The sequence below is a fragment of the Aphelocoma coerulescens genome, assembly GCF_041296385.1.
Source record: "Aphelocoma coerulescens isolate FSJ_1873_10779 chromosome Z unlocalized genomic scaffold, UR_Acoe_1.0 ChrZ, whole genome shotgun sequence".
Lineage (NCBI taxonomy): Eukaryota > Metazoa > Chordata > Aves > Passeriformes > Corvidae > Aphelocoma > Aphelocoma coerulescens.
Genome location: NW_027184085.1, coordinates 62,583,974 through 62,603,475, shown reverse-complemented (window position 1 = coordinate 62,603,475; position 19,502 = coordinate 62,583,974). Strand labels below are relative to the sequence as shown.

The 19,502-nt window shown below is 39.8% G+C and overlaps 2 protein-coding genes across 8 annotated transcripts in view; one reads left to right on the top strand and one right to left on the bottom strand.

Annotated features, from left to right (window-relative positions):
• Positions 1-11,895, bottom strand: part of OSTF1 (osteoclast stimulating factor 1) — a 40,445-nt gene extending 28,550 nt beyond the window's left edge. For all 5 annotated transcript variants that reach the window (XR_011147884.1, XR_011147885.1, XM_069002546.1 and 2 more), the window contains exon 1: positions 11,385-11,895. Coding sequence is in view for 3 of the 5 variants with exons in the window: in XM_069002546.1 (XP_068858647.1) it covers positions 11,385-11,418 (34 nt within the window). In the remaining 2 variants the exon portion in view is untranslated. The remainder of the gene's footprint in view (positions 1-11,384) is intronic.
• A 9-nt stretch (positions 11,896-11,904) lies between these two features.
• The window catches only part of NMRK1 (nicotinamide riboside kinase 1), a 16,310-nt gene continuing 8,712 nt past the window's right edge, over positions 11,905-19,502 (top strand). For 2 of the 3 annotated variants that reach the window (XM_069002550.1, XM_069002551.1), the window contains exons 1-8: positions 11,995-12,076; positions 14,169-14,228; positions 14,667-14,757; positions 15,417-15,465; positions 16,862-17,024; positions 17,103-17,174; positions 18,143-18,252; positions 19,216-19,305. In XM_069002550.1, the coding sequence (XP_068858651.1) occupies positions 14,200-14,228; positions 14,667-14,757; positions 15,417-15,465; positions 16,862-17,024; positions 17,103-17,174; positions 18,143-18,252; positions 19,216-19,305 (604 nt within the window). In that variant the 5' untranslated portion in view covers positions 11,995-12,076; positions 14,169-14,199. Of the gene's footprint in view, positions 12,077-14,168; positions 14,229-14,666; positions 14,758-15,416; positions 15,466-16,861; positions 17,025-17,102; positions 17,175-18,142; positions 18,253-19,215; positions 19,306-19,502 lie in introns of all 3 variants that reach the window. The other variant, XM_069002552.1, reaches the window with a different exon arrangement.

Sequence of the window (19,502 nt, the reverse complement as noted above, 5' to 3'; positions counted from 1 at the left end):
CAATTAAAAAAAAATCAGTACCAGTATGATGCCTTTAAATGCAGCCCTTAAATCACAATACATTCCTTTCCTTCAAGCTTAATGCCAGTTGCTGAATGAATTTGTGCTACACTTCTATCAAAGAAAATCATGATGAAAAGGCTCAGCAGCCTGAGTTAAAAAATCCAGGAACATGGGTTATGAAGGAAACTGGACACCTGATCAGTTACATGTAAGTACCCTCTTCTGCACACCTAACATGCTCTTTATAGCTCACTGTGCAACAAAAGTGTTGTCATTGATTTCTGAGGAAAAGTGTAGTTTCATTCATATATACCCTTACACACTCATACATGCTGTACATACTAGTATTACTAACATCAAATCTGTCAAATGACAAAGAATTAAGGAAAGAAGAAAGAAACAAACCAATGACCAATGTCAGCAACATGTTCTTATATTTACTTGCAGTCATTATTAGGAAAATAATGCAGTAGCACAGAACTCACTAAAGAAAAATGACAAATGGTCACAAAGTCCTATTTAATGTACAACTGATGTGCTGTTCTATTTAGATGCTTAAAATAAGCTATAGGGTGTGCAATTCCAGTAAATGGGAAACATTTATTTTAAAAGGCCAGTTTGGAAGAGACTGTCAGCAGCATTCAAGCCAAGAAAAGATAACCTTAATGCAAAGAGGTACAAATTTAATTGCATAAACTGCAAAAGAAGCTTCCCTACAAATGTCTTTTTAAAAAAATCAAAAAGTACATTTCAATACCATGAACAGAAAGTACAAGTACAGAAGAAACATGTATATTACAAAATTAGCTAACTGCTGGAGTCCATTGGACTCAATGGAGAAATATATTATGCAGACTGTTCTGTATTGTTTACTTTTAGCTATCTTAAGTCTTAAGCATGTAGGTTTATTTACTTTTAAATGTGTTAAACTTGGAGGTGTAGGTTACACAGAGGTTCTTACACTATACATGTTTATACAGATTATCTTGTGACTGAAGCAGTGTCTGATCCATCAGGACAATAGGTCCAGGCTATTTTGTGTACCCAGAGAAACTGATGAACCTACTGCCAAAGGCTATACTGTACAATAAAGTGTACACATGCAATGTTTTGCATAGTTTATTAAATGGAGCTAAGCAAGTACAGACAGAGTAGGTTTCAAGAAAAAGCCTTTACCTTTTTTATTACAAACCATCATCTCTAGAATTGTTTTTGTCTGGTTTTTTTTTTGCTAGATGTAGTCTTTATTACCCCAGTATCTAAAATCCTACTCACAACAGTGATCAGTTTAGGAAGTTAAGAGCTTTAAAAATAACATTCTGAAGGTGAATATGCTGACCACCTTGAGAAAGGAGGATGGTACCCAACTGCCATTTTGCAGAACCCCTTGGGGTGGTTCTTAAGTTGTATTTTCAAGTGCCTCTGGATATTCCCTAGCAAGAGCAATGCCAAGGCATACTTGTAAAGGCATAACTACTAAGCAAAACACTCCCGTAGCCCTCTGTTCTCAGGCTTTTGTGTGACTAAGTGTATGTAAAACTATAAACATAAAATGAATCTGTATAAACACATTGTCAAGTGCATATAGATACTGCACATATCTTTTTTTATAATCTGTAACTGCTCCTCACAGTACTTAATTTTTAGTAACAAAACAGAACTTCAATTTGGCTTTATTGGTTGGTTCTTTCTCACACAGCAGCCATCTCCTAGACAAAAAAGGTCCAAAACTTCTCAGACCTTTACCCCAGAAACTAAATACTTCCAACTGTGGCAACTGCTAAAAAGAATGAAACCTGAGTTATGTTTACTACCTATACAGAAGTGATGAACAAGGACAGCAGACAGTAATGCATCCTGGACCAAAGTGCTTCAGCATGAAGCATGTGAACTGCAGCTGGGGAGAAGTCAAGCCACAACAATGAAACATAAATGAAGAAAAAAAGAAAACAAAAAAGAATGAGAGATGACAAAACAGGATGGAAGACAGGAGTACTGCCCCTTCTCCTTGGCTTTCTCCCACAGAAGACACAAAAACACAACACAAAACTGCACACTGACAACTATGGGGACTGCAACCATCATCCACCAATTTTCAGCATTTAATTTAAGTAAGGGGAAGAAATGGACAACAAAAGGGAAGAATAAGAAATATTAAAAGGGGAAATGAGAAGATGGCAGAAGACAGGGAAAAGGAGGAAATATGCATTTGTGTGTTGCATGTCTTTCGTAATAACGTACTGCATATGTGCCAACAGATTTTCTAAAGTTATCACACCTGTGGAGACAAAGAAGACTGGAAACACTGATACAATGTGTCAGCTGATTACAGTACAGCTGACACACTGCTTAAACAAAAGGCAATTCATTGTTCGTTTGTGGGTTTTTTTTTTAATTCTATAAACCTGAAACAGAGTTACTTCCCCAAACGTCCAACTGTCCTGTCACAGACAGACTGACACATGCTACAACATTCTCCTGTGATGAAATACAAAGTACAAATTTGCATGTATAGAACTACAGGTCTGGTTAATGTTAATTTCACAGTACTTTATACTGAAGTTAAACACTACCCATTACTGGCACCAATCTTTTAAAAATCTTTTGATAAAGAGACATTAAGCCTGTTTACTTTGCTGCATTTAAGATCTTAGAACAAGGGGACTTTAGCATTTGTAATAGATTTTTTAGTACCAAATTCTAACACAAAAATTCAGTCTAGGAGATTAAAATAACAAAATGTTAGCACACAAAGTGGACATTAAACTTGAATCACAGTTCTGCAGACACAGAGAAATCATATTTTATTAGGTGCATGGATAACTGTAATCACTGGAAATACTTTTATCTGGCAGTACCTATCTCTAGGCATGCAGACAGACTTAGAGCTTGCTTTGGAATATGCAAAAATATAGAAAGCACCCGAAGTCTTCCTCTGCCCCCACTTACTACTATCTCTCTAGTACAAACCACATTTCTAGATTCCTGTGGGATGGTGAACCAGTAATGAGCACTGATTTGAATTTATCAAAGTTGACTGACTGCACCTCCCCACCACATGCTTTTAGAGGACAAAGTAATGAGAATACAGAACACATATGTACCTTTTTAAGATTTCAAAGCACTGGGCACAGATAAATTAGTTTATTCTCAACATGATTTAATGAGAGGAGTATCCCTTTCAAAAGCAAAGTACATGGAGGCACAGGGCAGTGATAACTCCCACAACAGACCTTTTCCTAAGCACAGGGATTTAAAGGGTTCTTCTTTTCAATCCTGTTATGCCCTGGTCTGCTTGGTGGGTTTAGGGGAAGGTTGTTTGATTCATTTAGCGCAGAGAAACAACAAAAATCTTCAATAACAAACTTTTAATTGCTCACTTTTAGGACATTAAGGTAGAATTAGGTACTTGGCAAATTTTAAAACTAAGGCACCTCACAAACAATAACTTAGCCAACTTTAACTTAACCAGACACAGGGCACTTACTAAGGCATTGACTGGAATTTTTTTGTCTGGTTTACAACATATTTTAAGAAGAAGAAGTTAGGAGAAGAAAGAAAGAAAGGATAAGAGTAGAAAGATATCACCACCCATTAACCCAGTGACAAGACTGTTCCAACTTTGACAATCACAGTCAAAATGATGGTCCCAACCTCGATCCATAGTGAAAAACCCATGAAGCATGAAGTTACATGGATTAACATATGCTCAGGTGGGAATGCCTAGGTACCTCCTAGGGGGTAGAGGGGTGCAGGGGCAGGGGGAAATTAACAGTCACTGATATAATACTGTGGATCACCTGCAGTCCTCTGGTGGAAGGCCTCAGAAATTGGTCTGGGGTTGGGGTTTTGAATGGTTTATGGCATGTTCTAAGACATGATAGTTGCCTCTCAAGTCAGCATAGTTGAGCAAGTTATACCCCACCAGAAGGGATGAATACCTTCAGGCTTACTGTGAATGTCCACCACCTTCCCCGGGGAGGGGAGCTTTCACACCTGAGCCAGATGAGTAAGGGAATACATGAGAAAACACTTATAGGCCTCTTTTCTTATCTGGCTCAAACCCCAGCTTCTTGCTAAACACAGGCTGGTTTGTTGTGGTCATCCTCTGGTGCTCACACCCTCTCCACTTGGGCTGTTATCTTGCACATCATCAGCAAAGCACACTCTGCTTTTGCAAATTTGAGACATTAACCAGTAATATTTCAGTCTCAAAAATCCCACACTTTAGTCATAAGACTGTCTTCTCCCTTCTTGTGAAATCTGCATTAAACATCTGCAAAACAACTCCCTGACAAATAAAAAAGCTAACTTATTATACATACTTAATAGATACAATTACTCTTAGCATACAAACCTCCCAAGTCACAACTTGTCAAACCCTCCCGCAGAAACACAACATGGTAAAGAAGTCAAACTAACCATTCTCTCTAACCAGCAACACAAAACTAACAACTTTGTCAGGTTGGACTGACCCCACAACCTTTAATTTATTTTGAATAACTTACCTATAAACTTCTCCAGCTTTTTTGAGGGAGGGAAACATGCAACTCAAAATTCTAAGATGATCCTTTCCCCACTAAGCACATAGAAGTAAGGAAATGGAGAAACTAAACAGTAGCAAAAGCTTAAAAATGCAGCTTCTGATAGGTACTGAACAGAAGAGATATAGCTGCTGTGCTTCATAATGCTAAGTAATAAAAAGATGTCACAAAACCAAACACCATTTTCTAAAAAGACTGTAAGATTTTTGTTTTCTTCTTACAACTTCGAGATTTATTTTTCATCAATTGCAGTACCATTAACAAATGATTGCTTCCAAAGAAGTGCTAAGTAAGGAGCACAGCAACAAGGAGTTACTGTTTCTCTCACAGTGACTTTTTTCCCCCTACTTCCTTTCTGCTCTTTCACTCCAGCTTCTCTAAACTACCACAGCCATTAGCATTAAAATCCTCACTATTACCAAAACATTCTCCACTTTCTCTCACTTGCTTTCAACCCCCCCAATGAAATTCTAAAAAAGAAAAAACCCAAAAAACAACCTATAACTGCATGGCATTACCTACTCAGGTATTTGTGTTAGGCTGAAATTTCAGCACCAATGGGGAGAAAATGCAACTTCATTAGCCGTCAATTAATATTACTTCCTCAAACAAAAAAACACCCTAACACAGTCCTTGGTTCAAAAAATGCATATTTTGAACAAAATAATGATGGCAATAAGTCAGTGTTCACAGGAGCTACCAAGGCTTGGCCCCACTGACAGCAGTTTTTTGTTAGCATCTGCCATAGAGAACCATAATCACATCTCATTGACTCAAGCAAGATGCTACAAATCAGATATTAATCCTGATGCAGCATTTTCATTATTGCTATTAAGACTAAGCAGCTCAAGACTACCATAAAAATCAGAATAACTAACTTAAGATGAACCAACTCACTGTGTGTCACAAAGCACTGTCAGTGCCTACAGTACAGAGAAGGATAATCTCTATGCTGTAGAAAATCAGAACTGACTATGGTAATCAACAGTTAGTTAAAAAACTGCAAGTCTATCAATGTCTTCAAGGGTTCAAGCTAATCCTGGGTTGTCATCAGCCATCTTTCTCTTTGCTCCCATAATGCTGCACAGAAACAGTTCAGAATCAGGTACTCTAGCACCAACTTGATTGAAAACAACTAATTTGAACCCCTACCTGTAACAAATGGCCCAAAAGGAGAAAATATACAAAGGATATGGTATGTGGGGAAGAAGAAGGACAGCTTGCATGCTCCAGGGCATATGCTAGTTTTGATCTCCTTCCAGAATATTTATAACTGGGAATATGAATTTTGATATATATTCAGATTAATTTCTTTGAAGAAAGTGAAAGGCATCTTACAGAAAGTGTGGTAGCAATGGAGCAGTCTTTCTTTTCTCAGTGTTGGCCTAAGAACCTACAAAGGAATTACATGATCTGGTAATGTATACCAGCAATTTTAAGTCACAACCTTTTGGCCAAGGGGGAAATACCAAAGGTAAGATGCAGATCAGAATAATTTGTGATACACTTGCAGTTTGCTTTAGTAAGAGAAGACATGTTTATCTTATGATCTCCATGTTTCTGAGGAGATGTGCAATTTTATTAGTAGGACATCACGGCCAAACTGAAACTTTTTTCCTGGCTTCTCACAGAATCACTTAGGTTGAAAAACATCTCTGAGATCATCAAGCCCAGCCATTAACCTACCACTGCCAATCCACTGAACTGTGTCCCTAAGTGCCACATCCACATGTCCTTTACATACCTGCAGGGACTCATTCCTTTCCCTGGAAAGCCTGTTCCAATACCTGACAAACACAATTTTCCGTAATAGCCAACCTAAACTTCCCTGGCACAACTTGAGGCCATTTTCTCTTGTCCTATCACTTGTCACTTGGGATAAGAAACAAGCACCCAACTTGCTACAAGCTCCTTTCAGATAGCTGTACAAAGCAGTAAGATCTCCCTGAGCCTCCTTTTCTCCAGGCTAAACATCCCCAGCTGCCTCAGCTACTCCTCATACCAACTACTCTCTAGACCCTTCACCAGCTCTGTTGCCCTTCTCTGGACTCTCTCCAGCACCTCAATGTCTTTTTTGTAGCGAGGGGCCCAGAACTGGACACAAGACTTGAGGGGCAGCCTCACCAGTACCCAGTACAGGGGGACAGTCACTGTCTGCTGGCTACACTACTTTTCATGCAGACCAGGATGCCACTGGCCTTCTTGGCTACCTGGGCTGGGTCATGTTCAGTTAGCTGTCAACCAGCACCCCCAGGTCACCTCCATGAAGCTTTCCAGCCACTCTGCCCCAAGCCCGTAGCACTGGGAATTAGAAAACGAGGTGCTTTGCACACAGGCCTCCAAATAGGTATAGAAGTATTAGAAATACTTTTTACAGGAGTGTAGTTGGTACTCTGGCATTTTGCTCACAGACACAGCAGAGTTCAACATAGCATTTAAGGATTGCCACAACTGAGACAAAAAAAGGTGGAGTCTCCAGTGTTTAGAGAACCATCTTCAACTTCTAAGTAATGCTTACTAGAAAGGGGAAGTGAACACAGAGAATACATGCTGGGGGGGAGGGGGGAAGACTCTATTAAACAAACAAGCAAGCAAGCCTAGTAATTTGTTTAGGAACACATTAAAAAGAATGCAAAGGACAGACTGGTGCCAGCATAGATGACAAACTGGGGTATCCAGGAACAGTCATGGACTGCACTAACCAGTATCTGGAATGGAAGGAACAAGCGTCATTTCCTTACAGAAAACCAGAAGTAAAAATATTCTCACAGAAGATATAAGTGAACACAATGTCACTGGCACAGCTTGATGCTGAAATCTTCTATTTCTTATTGACTTTTTTTTGCGAATACCAGCATGCCTTCACTTGTAGAAAGACCTTGTTTGAGGTCCCAGCAACTTGCCGTAATGAGAGGGTTTGAGGTCAGAAATGAAAGTTTATAATTCATACTGAAAGCAGACTGGGAACTGTTTAATTGTTTCTCTCATGTTTTTCTCCCCTCAGACCTGATGACTACAGTGTAACTCCCCACATTCACATGCTCACATCTTCCTAGCTAACAGAAACCTTTCTGTAAGTACAGCAGAAATCCAAACCACCACCACTTACATCAAATTTAAGCCTAATGCATGTGACTCAATGCAAGTGTTCTGCTCCTGTGAATGCTGTCACAGCTCCTACTTTACCTTAGAATTGAGGTGAACTTGTTTGTGATTCAAACTAAATATTTATGTCCAGAATCCTACTTTTAACTCTGACAGCTACTAGTGGGAGCAAAGTCAACAAACCTGCTTTGAGGTAGCAACCCTTTATGCTACATCCTTATGTTTCCTCTGGCCTCCCTCTCAAATGGTGCAATTTAAAACTCTTAATTTCCTTGGTACAAAGACTGGTCTTTCTCTATAAAATATAAATGTTGTGTCAACTCTAGGCCAGGATCAACAAACCTTACTGTATCTGGTGAACATGAAAGTAAGTAAGGCTTTTTAAAAATATCAATATACCCTTTTCATCTCCTGAAAAGCTTTTGCTGCACACTATATAAGGCTCTTATCAAAAAGATGTCATCACTTAGCACTCTTCAAGGAGACAGTGCTTAACTAGAAGACAACTAAGCAGAAGCCATTAATCGTCAAATTCAAAGGACTTAATAAGTAACTTTTGTAAATAGTATTAATATCCAACATGATATGAACTCTGCAAAGAATAATGTAGTTTGAGACAACAATACATTTCTTAAAAGATGGAGGGGAAACCCTACTCTTGCATAATGCTGACAGAAAAGTATGTTTCTGCTATTTTCAACATCCACTCCGTTCCCTTTTATTTTTGATAGAGAGTCTAAATAAAAAAATACAGCTAGAAAACAATAACAATACAGTTACAAGAGGAAAGCAAAGCACTTCTTTAAAAAAAAAAAGCCTCAAAACACTAGAACTTAAAACACTTATAAAGCCTCTATAAACAATCTTGTCCCCTTACCCAAGGGCTGACTACACACCCAAAAGAGTAGCTCAAGTGTTGACAAACACAGTTGTCTCACATATGTTGATGTCAAAACCATCTCTCTGTAACTGAAATCTTTATGTGCTGTGCATGCAACAGGATTTACAGAAAAGCAATCTGTCAGAAAAAATGCTCTCATGTACTGAAGAAGATGACAGTGCCACAGCTAGTTGGTTTTTCCCCCTTCACATCTTTTTTCCCACATTTTTAAAGCACTGTCCAACTGCAGTGTCCAAAATCCCTGAGTTGAGCAGTGAAGACTCACTGCTTTAAAAAGGATATTTATTTCACGATATATTTTCACTTCCCCACCATCAAAATATTTCCTTCCTTCTCTGTTCAATCTGCACTTATTTCCCAAACACATAGGATTGGACTACAGCAACCAATGTCTTGTTTTCTCTTCTTTCTGTCCTGAATTGTAGTAATCCACCAGCAATGCAAGCAAGCTTGCTATTCCTGACAGAGCTTATACACTTGATACCTAAAAATGATCAGTGAAGAAAAATTAACACAGCTTGACCAAAGGCACCAAGACATTCTAGCAAATGCAGTCTAAATGCCACCAAAAGAGACAGCCTTCCACTGCTGTAGAAACTATTTCACCACATGCAGTTCCTATACTTATGTCTTTAAATAACAACTATCTATAACCCTAAGAAATTCAATTAAAGTATCAAAGGCATAACTGTTATCATACAGAAGTAAGTCAGACATGCGACTACAGAGATATTTTGAAGTATGCTAGAAGACAATCTCTTTCAGAAAATTACTTTGAAAAAGCTGACACAACAGATGCCATAAAATTTTCTCTCTTCAAAAATTAGGGATGTGGAAAAATTAATTCTATTACCCTTAATCAGCTCTGAAAGTCATCAGCAAGACAATCTTGTTTTCTTTGTCTTCCTTCTCCTACAAATTTCCTTTTGCTGTGTCAAGCACTCCTGCTGGTAAACCAGCTCAGCAAGTTCACTAGACATAAAAATAACCTTACATAAAAAAGTCAGAGCACCACCAGCTTGTCACGTAACTGAACGGAACGGGATGGTGGGGGTAGGGAAGCTGTCCTTTTGACGACAGTCCGCATTTTATCAGATCAAGCACACTGCAAACTGGACTCCATCAAACTAGGGAGAGACACCTAGTATTAGAACTTGTCTGAGTCAATCTGAGAGCTCCTGCAAGTTAGGCAGGGCTCTTAAGGAGTCTTTAACTCCTTAAGAATCTTACATTAAATTTAACTCATCTTATTGAAAAACAGAAAACTGAGTTATCAACTTCATGGGAAAATCCCACTCTTCACGCACATATTCAGCTGTGAAACACCACATCCTTTCAGAAGCCTGCAGATTTCCCCAGTACTGCTTATTTCAATAAGGGTCCACAACAGCACTGCTTTTATTACTGTCTTTTTCATTTAAAGTAAGCTGTTTTCAAAGAAGCTGAGCAAACTGCAGGGTAGAGGAACTTCTGAGGATGGAACTACATCCAGAGAGCTTTTGCTTCTGCAGGCAAGTTGAGACTGATGGTTTAAATGGTCCAAACTTCTACACTTACTTGACTTCAAATTAAAAGCTTGTTTTGTAAGCTGTCTAGTTAAAATACTCAATTAGGTTATGAATTTAATTATTTTTTTTACATCAGCATTTCAAATAGTATTCCAAGTGCAAAAAAAAATTGAAATTCAGATGTATTTAGGGATCAGATAATCCTGTTTTGGGAGACACCAACTAGTCTTACCTATTTAATTAAAATCACAGTGAATTTTTAATTTTTAAGTAAGAATTTAAATTATTACACTGAGAGATGACACACAAACATGATAAATAGCCATTACATTTTCCAGATCAATTTTTTACTTTAAAAAACGCAAAACTCTAAAGCTAATGGTTAAATTTTTTACAGAAGAATGTATATTTACCTGAAAGATGCCACTTCTATTCTAAGATTTAAAACTGTGCAACTTCCAATGGCTTTTCAATATATTTTTCGAAAAAGCTATTAACTGGTTGCTAGTAATTTTTTTAAAAAATCAGCTTTGCAGTAAATTTTTCTGAAAAAAACCACAGGAGCAAAACCGTACACATCGATGACTAAATGCACTAGAAAGGGCGATGTGCACATTGACGCCTGAATTTCAAAGAGCACAAAGAGACTGGCTGTCAGGAGTCCTACAAGGGAAAACAGTAGATGCCATCTTTGAAGATGAAGAATGTTGCACGCGACTATACTATAAAACTGATTTTTATGCGTTAATACATTGCTAATCCGTGCAATCCCGAGGCAAACCTCAGAGTATTTCAGTGTTGTTTCTTAAAAGGGTGGAAGGTTTCCTGTGCGTTTCAGGCTACGCAAGCCGCTCCTCGACGGCTGCTGCCGGCCGGGCGCGCCACGACGCCAGTGCCATCCCTGAGCACTGCGGCTCCCTGCTGCAGACGAGGAAGGCCGGGCGAGAGGGCTCCGCACAAGCCCAGCGACAGGGACCCTGTCCCCGGGCGATGGCTCCGATTTGGGTGCACTCGCCAACCTGCTCCCGAGCTAGATCGGGCGCGGGGTCCGGCCCAGACACGATGCCCGAGCGCAGCCCCACGGTGCTTTCCAGGCACGGGAGGGACAGCCCTCCTTGCCGGCACCAAGCTTGCGGTGTCGAGGTTCATGGCGGCAGGGTGCGGTCCGGAAAGGAAAGGCGGCTGTGCGCCACTCCCACCCTCGCCTAAGCTCTGCCCGGGAGCGCAGACCCGAAACCCAAGCCATTCACGTGTCAGCGGGCAGCGGGCTGCGTGGCGCCCCGCACGGGGACGACGGGCCAGGCCGCTCCGTCCTTCCCTCACCTGGCTTGGCCGGTTTAGGTGGCGGCTTGGACATGGCTGGAGCCGATCTAAGCACGGACGGGGGAGCGGCGCGACGGCGATCGGCTGCCGGGCGCAGGCCCACGGTGAGAGGCGGTGGTGCGAGCCCCCGACAGGCCCAGGGACGGCGCGGCGGCGGCCGAGGAGCCGAGGCGGAGGAGCCGGGACGAAGGGCGGGTCCCTCCCGCCCCCAGCGGCCGCGGCCGCTGCCTCGGCCCCGGGCGGCACGCGGCCAATCAGCGCGCGAGCCGTGGGATGAGGCCCCGCCGCTTCCCTCTCGGCGGGGTGGAGGAGCCGCCGAGGCCGCGGGGCCGGGGCTGCTGGAGCGCCGCTGGGGTGTCGTGTGCGCGGGGCCGCCCGGGCCCCGAGGTGGGCGCGCCCCGGACAGCCCCGTCACAGGACGTGGGAGGCGGGCGCTCCGCCTGTGCGGAGCCCTGCTGCCGGACGGATGCGCTCTGAGCACCCTCTCGGCGTGGTTGAAGTTAAGCGCGAACTCCGGAGGCGGTGAAGTGCTGCAGCTGCAACTGGTGGAGGTGCGGCCGTCTGTGGCGAGCGGCGCGCATCGCCGAGAACCTCGGCCAGCCCTGCTGTGTGGGCTCGATACCCGTGAAAGACATTCCCGGTCCGGGTCTGGTGCACCTCCGGGTGTCCCCGCGCGTGGGAGCCTTGCCGCGGTATGCCCTTAAACATGGGGTGGCAGGAATGCTGTGCTAGCGGTGTCATGGGTTTGTGCTCTGTTTAAAGAGCCAAATTGACCCAAGGTGGTTTAGGATTTCTGTGTTGAAGCATTTACGACAAAATTGCTTTTGAAATTTGTTTTAAACATTACTCACTGGGGCAGAAGAGTTGGTGTGGTTTTTTATAAAGGTGTTTTTTGTTGTAGACTGGGATTAATTTTCATATAGACAGTGACATAACATTAAAGTCCAAAGCTGAACGTGTTTGCCCGGTTTGTTGCATAACATCTTTTGTGGGACAAAGGGTAATCCTCTGCAGCACAAACCTTACTAATGATTTTTGGAAAAGAGCTTTTTCTTATTTTAAGTAGCCTGAGTATCATCACTTCCTAAGAACAGATCATCTGTCTGCTCTCTGCGTTGATACCAGCACTATAAGCATGCAATGCATCATCGAACTTGCAAATTTTAATTTTCTTAGAAAACCAGTGTGTACTAACTTAAAAAACTTGCGAATGCTGAGTACTGTAGATAAGCAGCACCACTGGAAAGTGATGGCTATCATATGGGTGATGGCTTGAGCTAGTTGGTATGTCTTTTGTTGTTGTTGGTTTGTTGTTGGTTTTTTTGTTGTTTGGTTTGTTTTTTTTTTAACATAACCATGCATTGGAAAGTATGCAAAGATCATATTACAGACCTGTGAAACAATTGAACTTCCAGTCATGGCACCAAATGCAAAATGATATTATTATTTGAGACTCCACATGTGTCTAAAGCTTACTTTCGCAGAAACAGTGTGGTTTTGCTTTCATACTGATGCCCTGTAAGTCTTTTCTTCCTGCAAGTATAGTACAGATGCATGTTTGTTGGAGGCAGGGAGAGTTTTGCCTGCTCAGTCCTTTCAGGTCTTAGGTGTCATAGGCCCTACCCCTCCATAAGGGTGACCTAGGAGGATGAAGCAGGTGAAAAAAAGGTGTTTGCATGTGGTTAAATAGTTATAAATTGATTGTGCTCATGGAAAACGATGTTTGACAAACAAACTGGCTTAAGAAACTAGATCAGGGCTGCTGCCAAGAGAAGCAGCCCTATTACAGCCTGTCCTGCTACATCAGACCTTTGCAGGCACGGGTAACCGGATGGTGAACTGGAGGGAACTTGTTCAGCTGAAAACAAACATTGTTTCCCAATGCAGAACAGTTTTCAGCTGCAATATTTCCAGGATAGTTCGCTATGTACTCTGCAAACACCTGTTCCAGAAGAAAGTTCAGGGGCGGGAGCTGGGGCAAGACAGAAGTGTGTTTTCTCGCAGTTCTGACTACTGAAGTTGTTCAAGCACTTAGGGTTGGTGGGATATGGTGGCAGTTACAGGGATATGGTGGACAATTTAACCTTTAGAGTTTACTCTTTGATCTTTTCTGAAGCAAATCAAGTGCTACCTAGTCCTTCTCAGTGCTAAGTCAGCTAGGATGGCTTAAACTGTCCTTACAGTAGTTTTAATGCTTCCAGATTAATTAACGTTGGTGGAGCAGAGGAGGAGGATTTGTATGGTCTGTGCTGTTAATGCCCTCAGAAAGGAAGTGGTGAATTACACAGTGAATATTCCGCTGCTGAGACCAGGGCCATAAAACAGTTTTTGAACGTACTCTTGGTTACAAGTCTTCATGAAATTTTAAAACATCTTTCTCCTTAGCATGCCACTTGTTTCTTTCTTAATGATTTTGTTTGGTTTGCCACCACAGCTTCTGTTTACCTAGTCTATTTTATATTGTTAATGCTTGAGCTAGTGATTGTGCTTTTCTTTAGGAACTTGTATTAATATCGTTAGAACTGAATCTCTCAGAGTTCCTTTTAAATGATTAAAATACTGTCAAAAATAAAGTACATTGGAATTTATGATGGGGCATATATATTGCAGGTTTTTTGTTAGCATTAGAACAAGCAGCTGAGGTTCTGAATGTACCTTTGCAAAAAGAAAAATTATGGACAACAGGAGAGAAAATAAATCATCTTTATAATTGGTATTTCTTAATGCAATAGTTCATTTCTTGTTGCTGGATTAAGATTTTTCACTGGCTATTGTTTTTGACAGTAAAAAGGAAGAACTGAGGGGAAAACAAGCTATGAAAGTATTGGTTATTGGCCTTGGAGGGTAAGTTATACAAAACTAAATTTCCTCTACAGCTTAAGACTAGTCTTCTTCTCAGAATGAAGTGATATAATTTCTATTTCTGAATACAAATTTTTTTGGAAACTGGATTACAAATGCAACATATAATTGTATACTTTTATAGCTTGTAACTCTTAAGAAATTGTTCTATGTCTGTTGGAGACCTCAGGAGCAGGTATCTCTAGCATCTTTCTTGGCATTGCTTAATCTACTCTTGATAAGCAGTACTGATTGTTGAAAACTGTTGGAACGTGCCAGAAAATTTCTAGAGGTAGAAAGTATTTGATGTGACTAAAATTGGGGGGGGAGTTTTATTGTTTCTTTGCATGTAACTATATGGAAATGTATGTGTGAGCATGTACATATGTTTAAAAGATTAGTTTTTGCCTTGGTGAACTTTTTTACAATGTTTTCTAACAGTGTAACAAATGGAGGGAAAACAACACTAGCAGAAAAACTTAAGAATATGCTTCCCAACTGTGATATAATCTCTCAAGATGACTTCTTTAAGGTAACAGTTTTAATGGAAAAACCTGATAGGTAAAAGTAGGCCTGAGTAGATTTCAAGTCTTTTTTCAGTTTTCCTATTGATGAACTTTTTAAATTGGTGCTGCTTAAAATATTCTTAATTTCATAAGAACTATGAAATGACCACTGGAGTAATTGAAATTTAAGTGGCCAAACCACTGAATATACTCAGCAAAAAGAAATTTACTGTCTTCTTTGCCACCCTTTTAAACCCTTTAAACTAAGGGATGGATGTATGATGGATGCATTTTTCAAGATCCTTTGTGCTAATGAGTTCAATGATACTGTCTTAAGCCTACACCCATACAGCAATAAGTAGTTCTTTGTCTCCCAAGTCAAAACAGAACAACAGCTTATGTGTTGATGTTAGGGGTGTTTGTTAAGGAGGGTGAAGGAGCTCTTATTGCTTAAGTAAAGTTGTAATGAACTTAAGTCACATGATTTGGAGTGTTTGTTGTTCTAGATTAAATAAAGTTTTTGTAGCATGTTTTAACAGTTGTTTACATCAGTTTAATGTTGAAGATAAATTTAATTAATTGGATACGAAGTTGTATAACCCTTATGTTTATAACCAAAGAATATGTATCTCTCAGCATGGTCATAAAAGCAACCTTGAAAAAATTAAATTTTTTTCCCCTGCAGCCAGAGTCTGAAGTAGAAACAGATGAACGTGGATTTAAGCTGTATGATGGTCAGTAACTCTGATGCACTGTTTTTGAACATTGTATTGAAATTGTTGTGCTGAGCTTCAACACTTCTTCTACCCCATCCCCTTGCTCTCTTCCCTTCTGAGCAAGGCAGTAAACAAGTGGTTCAGAGCAATCCTTTGCTCAGTTTCTTTCAGTTCACTGAGATACATAAGAAAACTCGCCTAACTACTAAATACCTCAAGCTAGTGCTTGACCTTTCCTTTTCTCTTTTGAATCTTTTTCCCTTTTTCTTCACTTGTGTCTGGCCTGGTAGCAAATGGTAATGTTCAGTTAAAAGTCTTGGCTTGCAGTACTGGCATAAGCTTAACCTCATCACTTCCTATGTAATGGTGGCCTTTTTTATTTCACTTTGGCTAGTGAACTCATGGGATGTCACTACTGAGTTTTCTAAATCAGTCAAGACTTGGGTCTATCCTGACACCTTTATTTCATGTCAGATCTCATATATAGGACATCTGTTTTTAAGTTAATGATTAATGCTGGTTCAGTTTATTCTTAGAGATGTCTAGATCCAGGTCCACTTTAGGCCAGTGTTTTGTGTCAGGTCATACCTACTGGTAAACAGTTGCTTAGTTAGTAGCTAATATCTGTTGATACTTTCTGATCACAAAATGTACTACTGAGAAGATTGGTCAGACCATTGAGTTGTACCTGAAAAACGTGTGATTACCAGCTATGCTGTCTTTGGCTCAACTTCCAGACTTTATGTAAATGGAATGTGAAATTGGAGGGATAAACTGGACATCCCTATTCAAATACCTGGATTTAATGCTGCTCTGAAAAGCTCTTTAAAAATGTGTTTGCTGTTACGGTATGCAAAAGCTGCCTTCTTTCTACCTTTCAGTACTTCCTCAGTATATTCTTGTGTGTCTACAGACAAAACCAGGTGTTATGTTGTGCTGTTTTGCTTTGTATGGCATGCTCCTTTAACCCTCTCTATGCCCACCCACTGAACCTTATAAAAACCCAAAGCAAAAAATGTTGAGCATCCACTCCCCACCTCTAACAGTTGAGAGAAGGGTGGAGGTCTCAGGATTAGTAAGTTTTTACAAGTTTTGTGGAAGCGCAGAGCAGTTTCTGTCAAGAAGTTAAAAGCTGTGAATTCAGTTCAGGCAATTTTAGGTGCCATAAAGTCCGGAGAGACTACACCCGATAGAAATACCCCAATCCTGGTGCAAGCTTTGGTTTCAGGAAATCATCAGTTGCAGACACAGAACTACTGATAAAATCTTGGGGATAATCCTGTTCCCCTTCATTTAAATTTGTATGTAGATTATTTGGTTCTTACTGATAAACATAGGGGTACTTAAGGGTTCTTTTTATTTTTTCTTTTATTCTTTGGTTTTAAGGAATGTTTAACTTTCTATTTTCATCTAGTACTTGATGCCCTCTATATGGATGAAATGGTGACCAGTATTCGCAATTGGATTAAAAGCCCAGCAAGCTCAGGTGTTGTGACAGAAGAGCCACAGAATACATGTGACAATGTGAAAAATGTTTATATTTTGATTGTTGAAGGCTTTCTCCTTTACAATTATGAGTAAGCAGTAATATGTGACCTGATAAATTAAAAGCTACCCTAAAATGGAAGAGGGAACTAAATATGTTATTATCTTAGGCCACTTAATGAACTATGGAATAGAAGATATTTTTTGACCCTTCCTTATGAAGAGTGCAAAAGGAGAAGGAGGTAAGATTATTGACTTATTGTTTAAAAAAAGTCACTAGCCCCTAAACTGAAGCGGTCCTTTTGTGCTAGCTTTTCTTCAGTATTTGCAAAATGTAAGCTATTAAGATCATCTCTTCTCTCTTTGTTTGTTTTAGGTTTGTTGGATTTGGTTTTTATTTTAGAGCACATGGTTATTCAAGTATTAAGTGCTTTACAAACACTAAAAGGAGAATTTGTTGTCCTGATAAATTATTTAGATTACTGATTGCATATTTGAGTAAAACCATGTTTAAAATGAGAAATGGTTAAAAAAATACTAAGCAGTCTTATTCTTGGTTAAATACAGTTAATCGATGATTATTCTAGAGTAATGATGTTCATGTGTGGGCTTAGTACAGTTTTGTTCAGACTGTCCATTAATTTTACCGTGGATCTGATCTAGATTATTGAGCTGGTGTCTGACTTGCCTCCAAATTTGGAGCAATACTGTGTGCTTGGAGTAATATGTATGTACACAAAGTCAGAATCTGCTAGCTGAGTGAAGAAATCCTCTATTCAATTGGCTTTGGTTGATACCACTTTCTTGGTTTCTCACTAGACTCACCTGAGACTTTAGTGTCCAGAATGGAAGAGACTGGCCTAAACAACTAGTCATCTAAAGCTTGAGAAATCTGTATACCTAAGAGGAAAAAGTAGCTTATTTTGATAATAGTGTCAATACAGTTTAATTTATCTGTAATACCTTTTATAATTTAAATCCCCCAAACTTTTACCTAGTCTTAAATGTGATTTGATTGGCAGAACTAGGTAAGATAGCAAAAGACAGCAAAAGCTCATATCACAGATTGAATTAGAACAAAGGAGCCTCCTTTGCTCCAACAAAAATACAGCCAGCCTTACTTTTTTTATTTTGGAAGATGTTATTTAACCAGCTGACACTAGGGGAAAATATAAAACATACATGGGGAGATGTATGTATTTTTGTGTAGGACCAGAGTCTATCAGCCAGCAGATACACCGGGATACTTCGATGGACACGTGTGGCCTATGTATCTGAAATATAAAAATGAATTGGAAGAGAATGCAAGTATGCAAGTTGGTATGGTGTTCTTAATTTTAAAGTTATAAAATTTATAACTGTGGCACTTGTGCAGCTTTTGTTGAATTGGGTTTTTTTTTAAATGGGACAAAATCTTCTTCAAATGTTTTTGTAGCTCTTAGACAGTAGGTTTTGACCTTGCTATTGGTTTATATTTCAAGCATACAGGGGTTTTGGTTTTGTTATTTAATAATGAAAATTAGGAAGTTAAAAAATAGAAATGTTCTGATCACTAATTAAGTCCACTTAACAAGATAACTTCTTAAGATAATGTGCGTATGTCTAAATAGGAAGCTTCTGAGACGATAGCTGATGGACTGGCAGAGTTCTTCAGAACAAAACTGAAATCCTGGTTAAGTCTTGTAATAAGCTGAAGATACTCTAGGTGCTGACTGTCCACACTAGGTCATCAGTTTTGCATGAGAAGTGTCAAAGCTGGGCCAGCTGTTGGGGCACTGCCACAAGTTTGTGTGATGTTCGAAGCTGTACAGCTCTTGGACTACCTGCTTCTGGAGTGGGGGCCAGAGGGAAAGGGAAGTTGGGTGGCTCCTTCATCGTTAGCGCACTGCTTGTTGTTGTGCAGTAAGAATAAGAAGTGCAGTGCTCTTCTGTGACTTGCTCAAAGGCTAAAACTGAGGAACCTGAAATGTTCTACTGCACAGAAACATTTTTGCCAAATTATTCCATTGCTCCGCTGTCCTCACATAATTACCATTACCCTTATGAAGACTTTTATACCACAAAAATTGTAAATTAATTATTAACTAGAATACTTTTCCATTATGTTGGTTTTTAACATGTAAAATGAGTTTGGGGAAGAAGAAAAAGGGAGGTGCTGCTCCTGGTTTTAATTTTTTTCATCTCTTCTGATGGCATCTATAGGAATACTGAAAACTTTGCCCAGTTGCTGTTGCAAACAGCTGGCATAGAACTCATTAACACTTTTTCCTTTTTCTTCCTCAGATTATTTGGATGGAACAAAATCCCAAGAGGAGCTTTTATCCTATGTGTATAGTGATATAATACAGGAATTAAACAAGCTGAGGGAAGAAAGTAAGTAATGTTACTGGAAATCAAATCTATGTATCCCATTTCATGTTAACAAGAAGCTAATACTTCAATTTAAAAATACTACAAGAATTATATAGATCTATATTTCTTTATGAGCTACAGTACCATGTTTGCTCATTACTCTATCTAAGTTAAAACTGAGAGTTCCTTGAAATTGGATGTTCTAAGATCATAGTTGC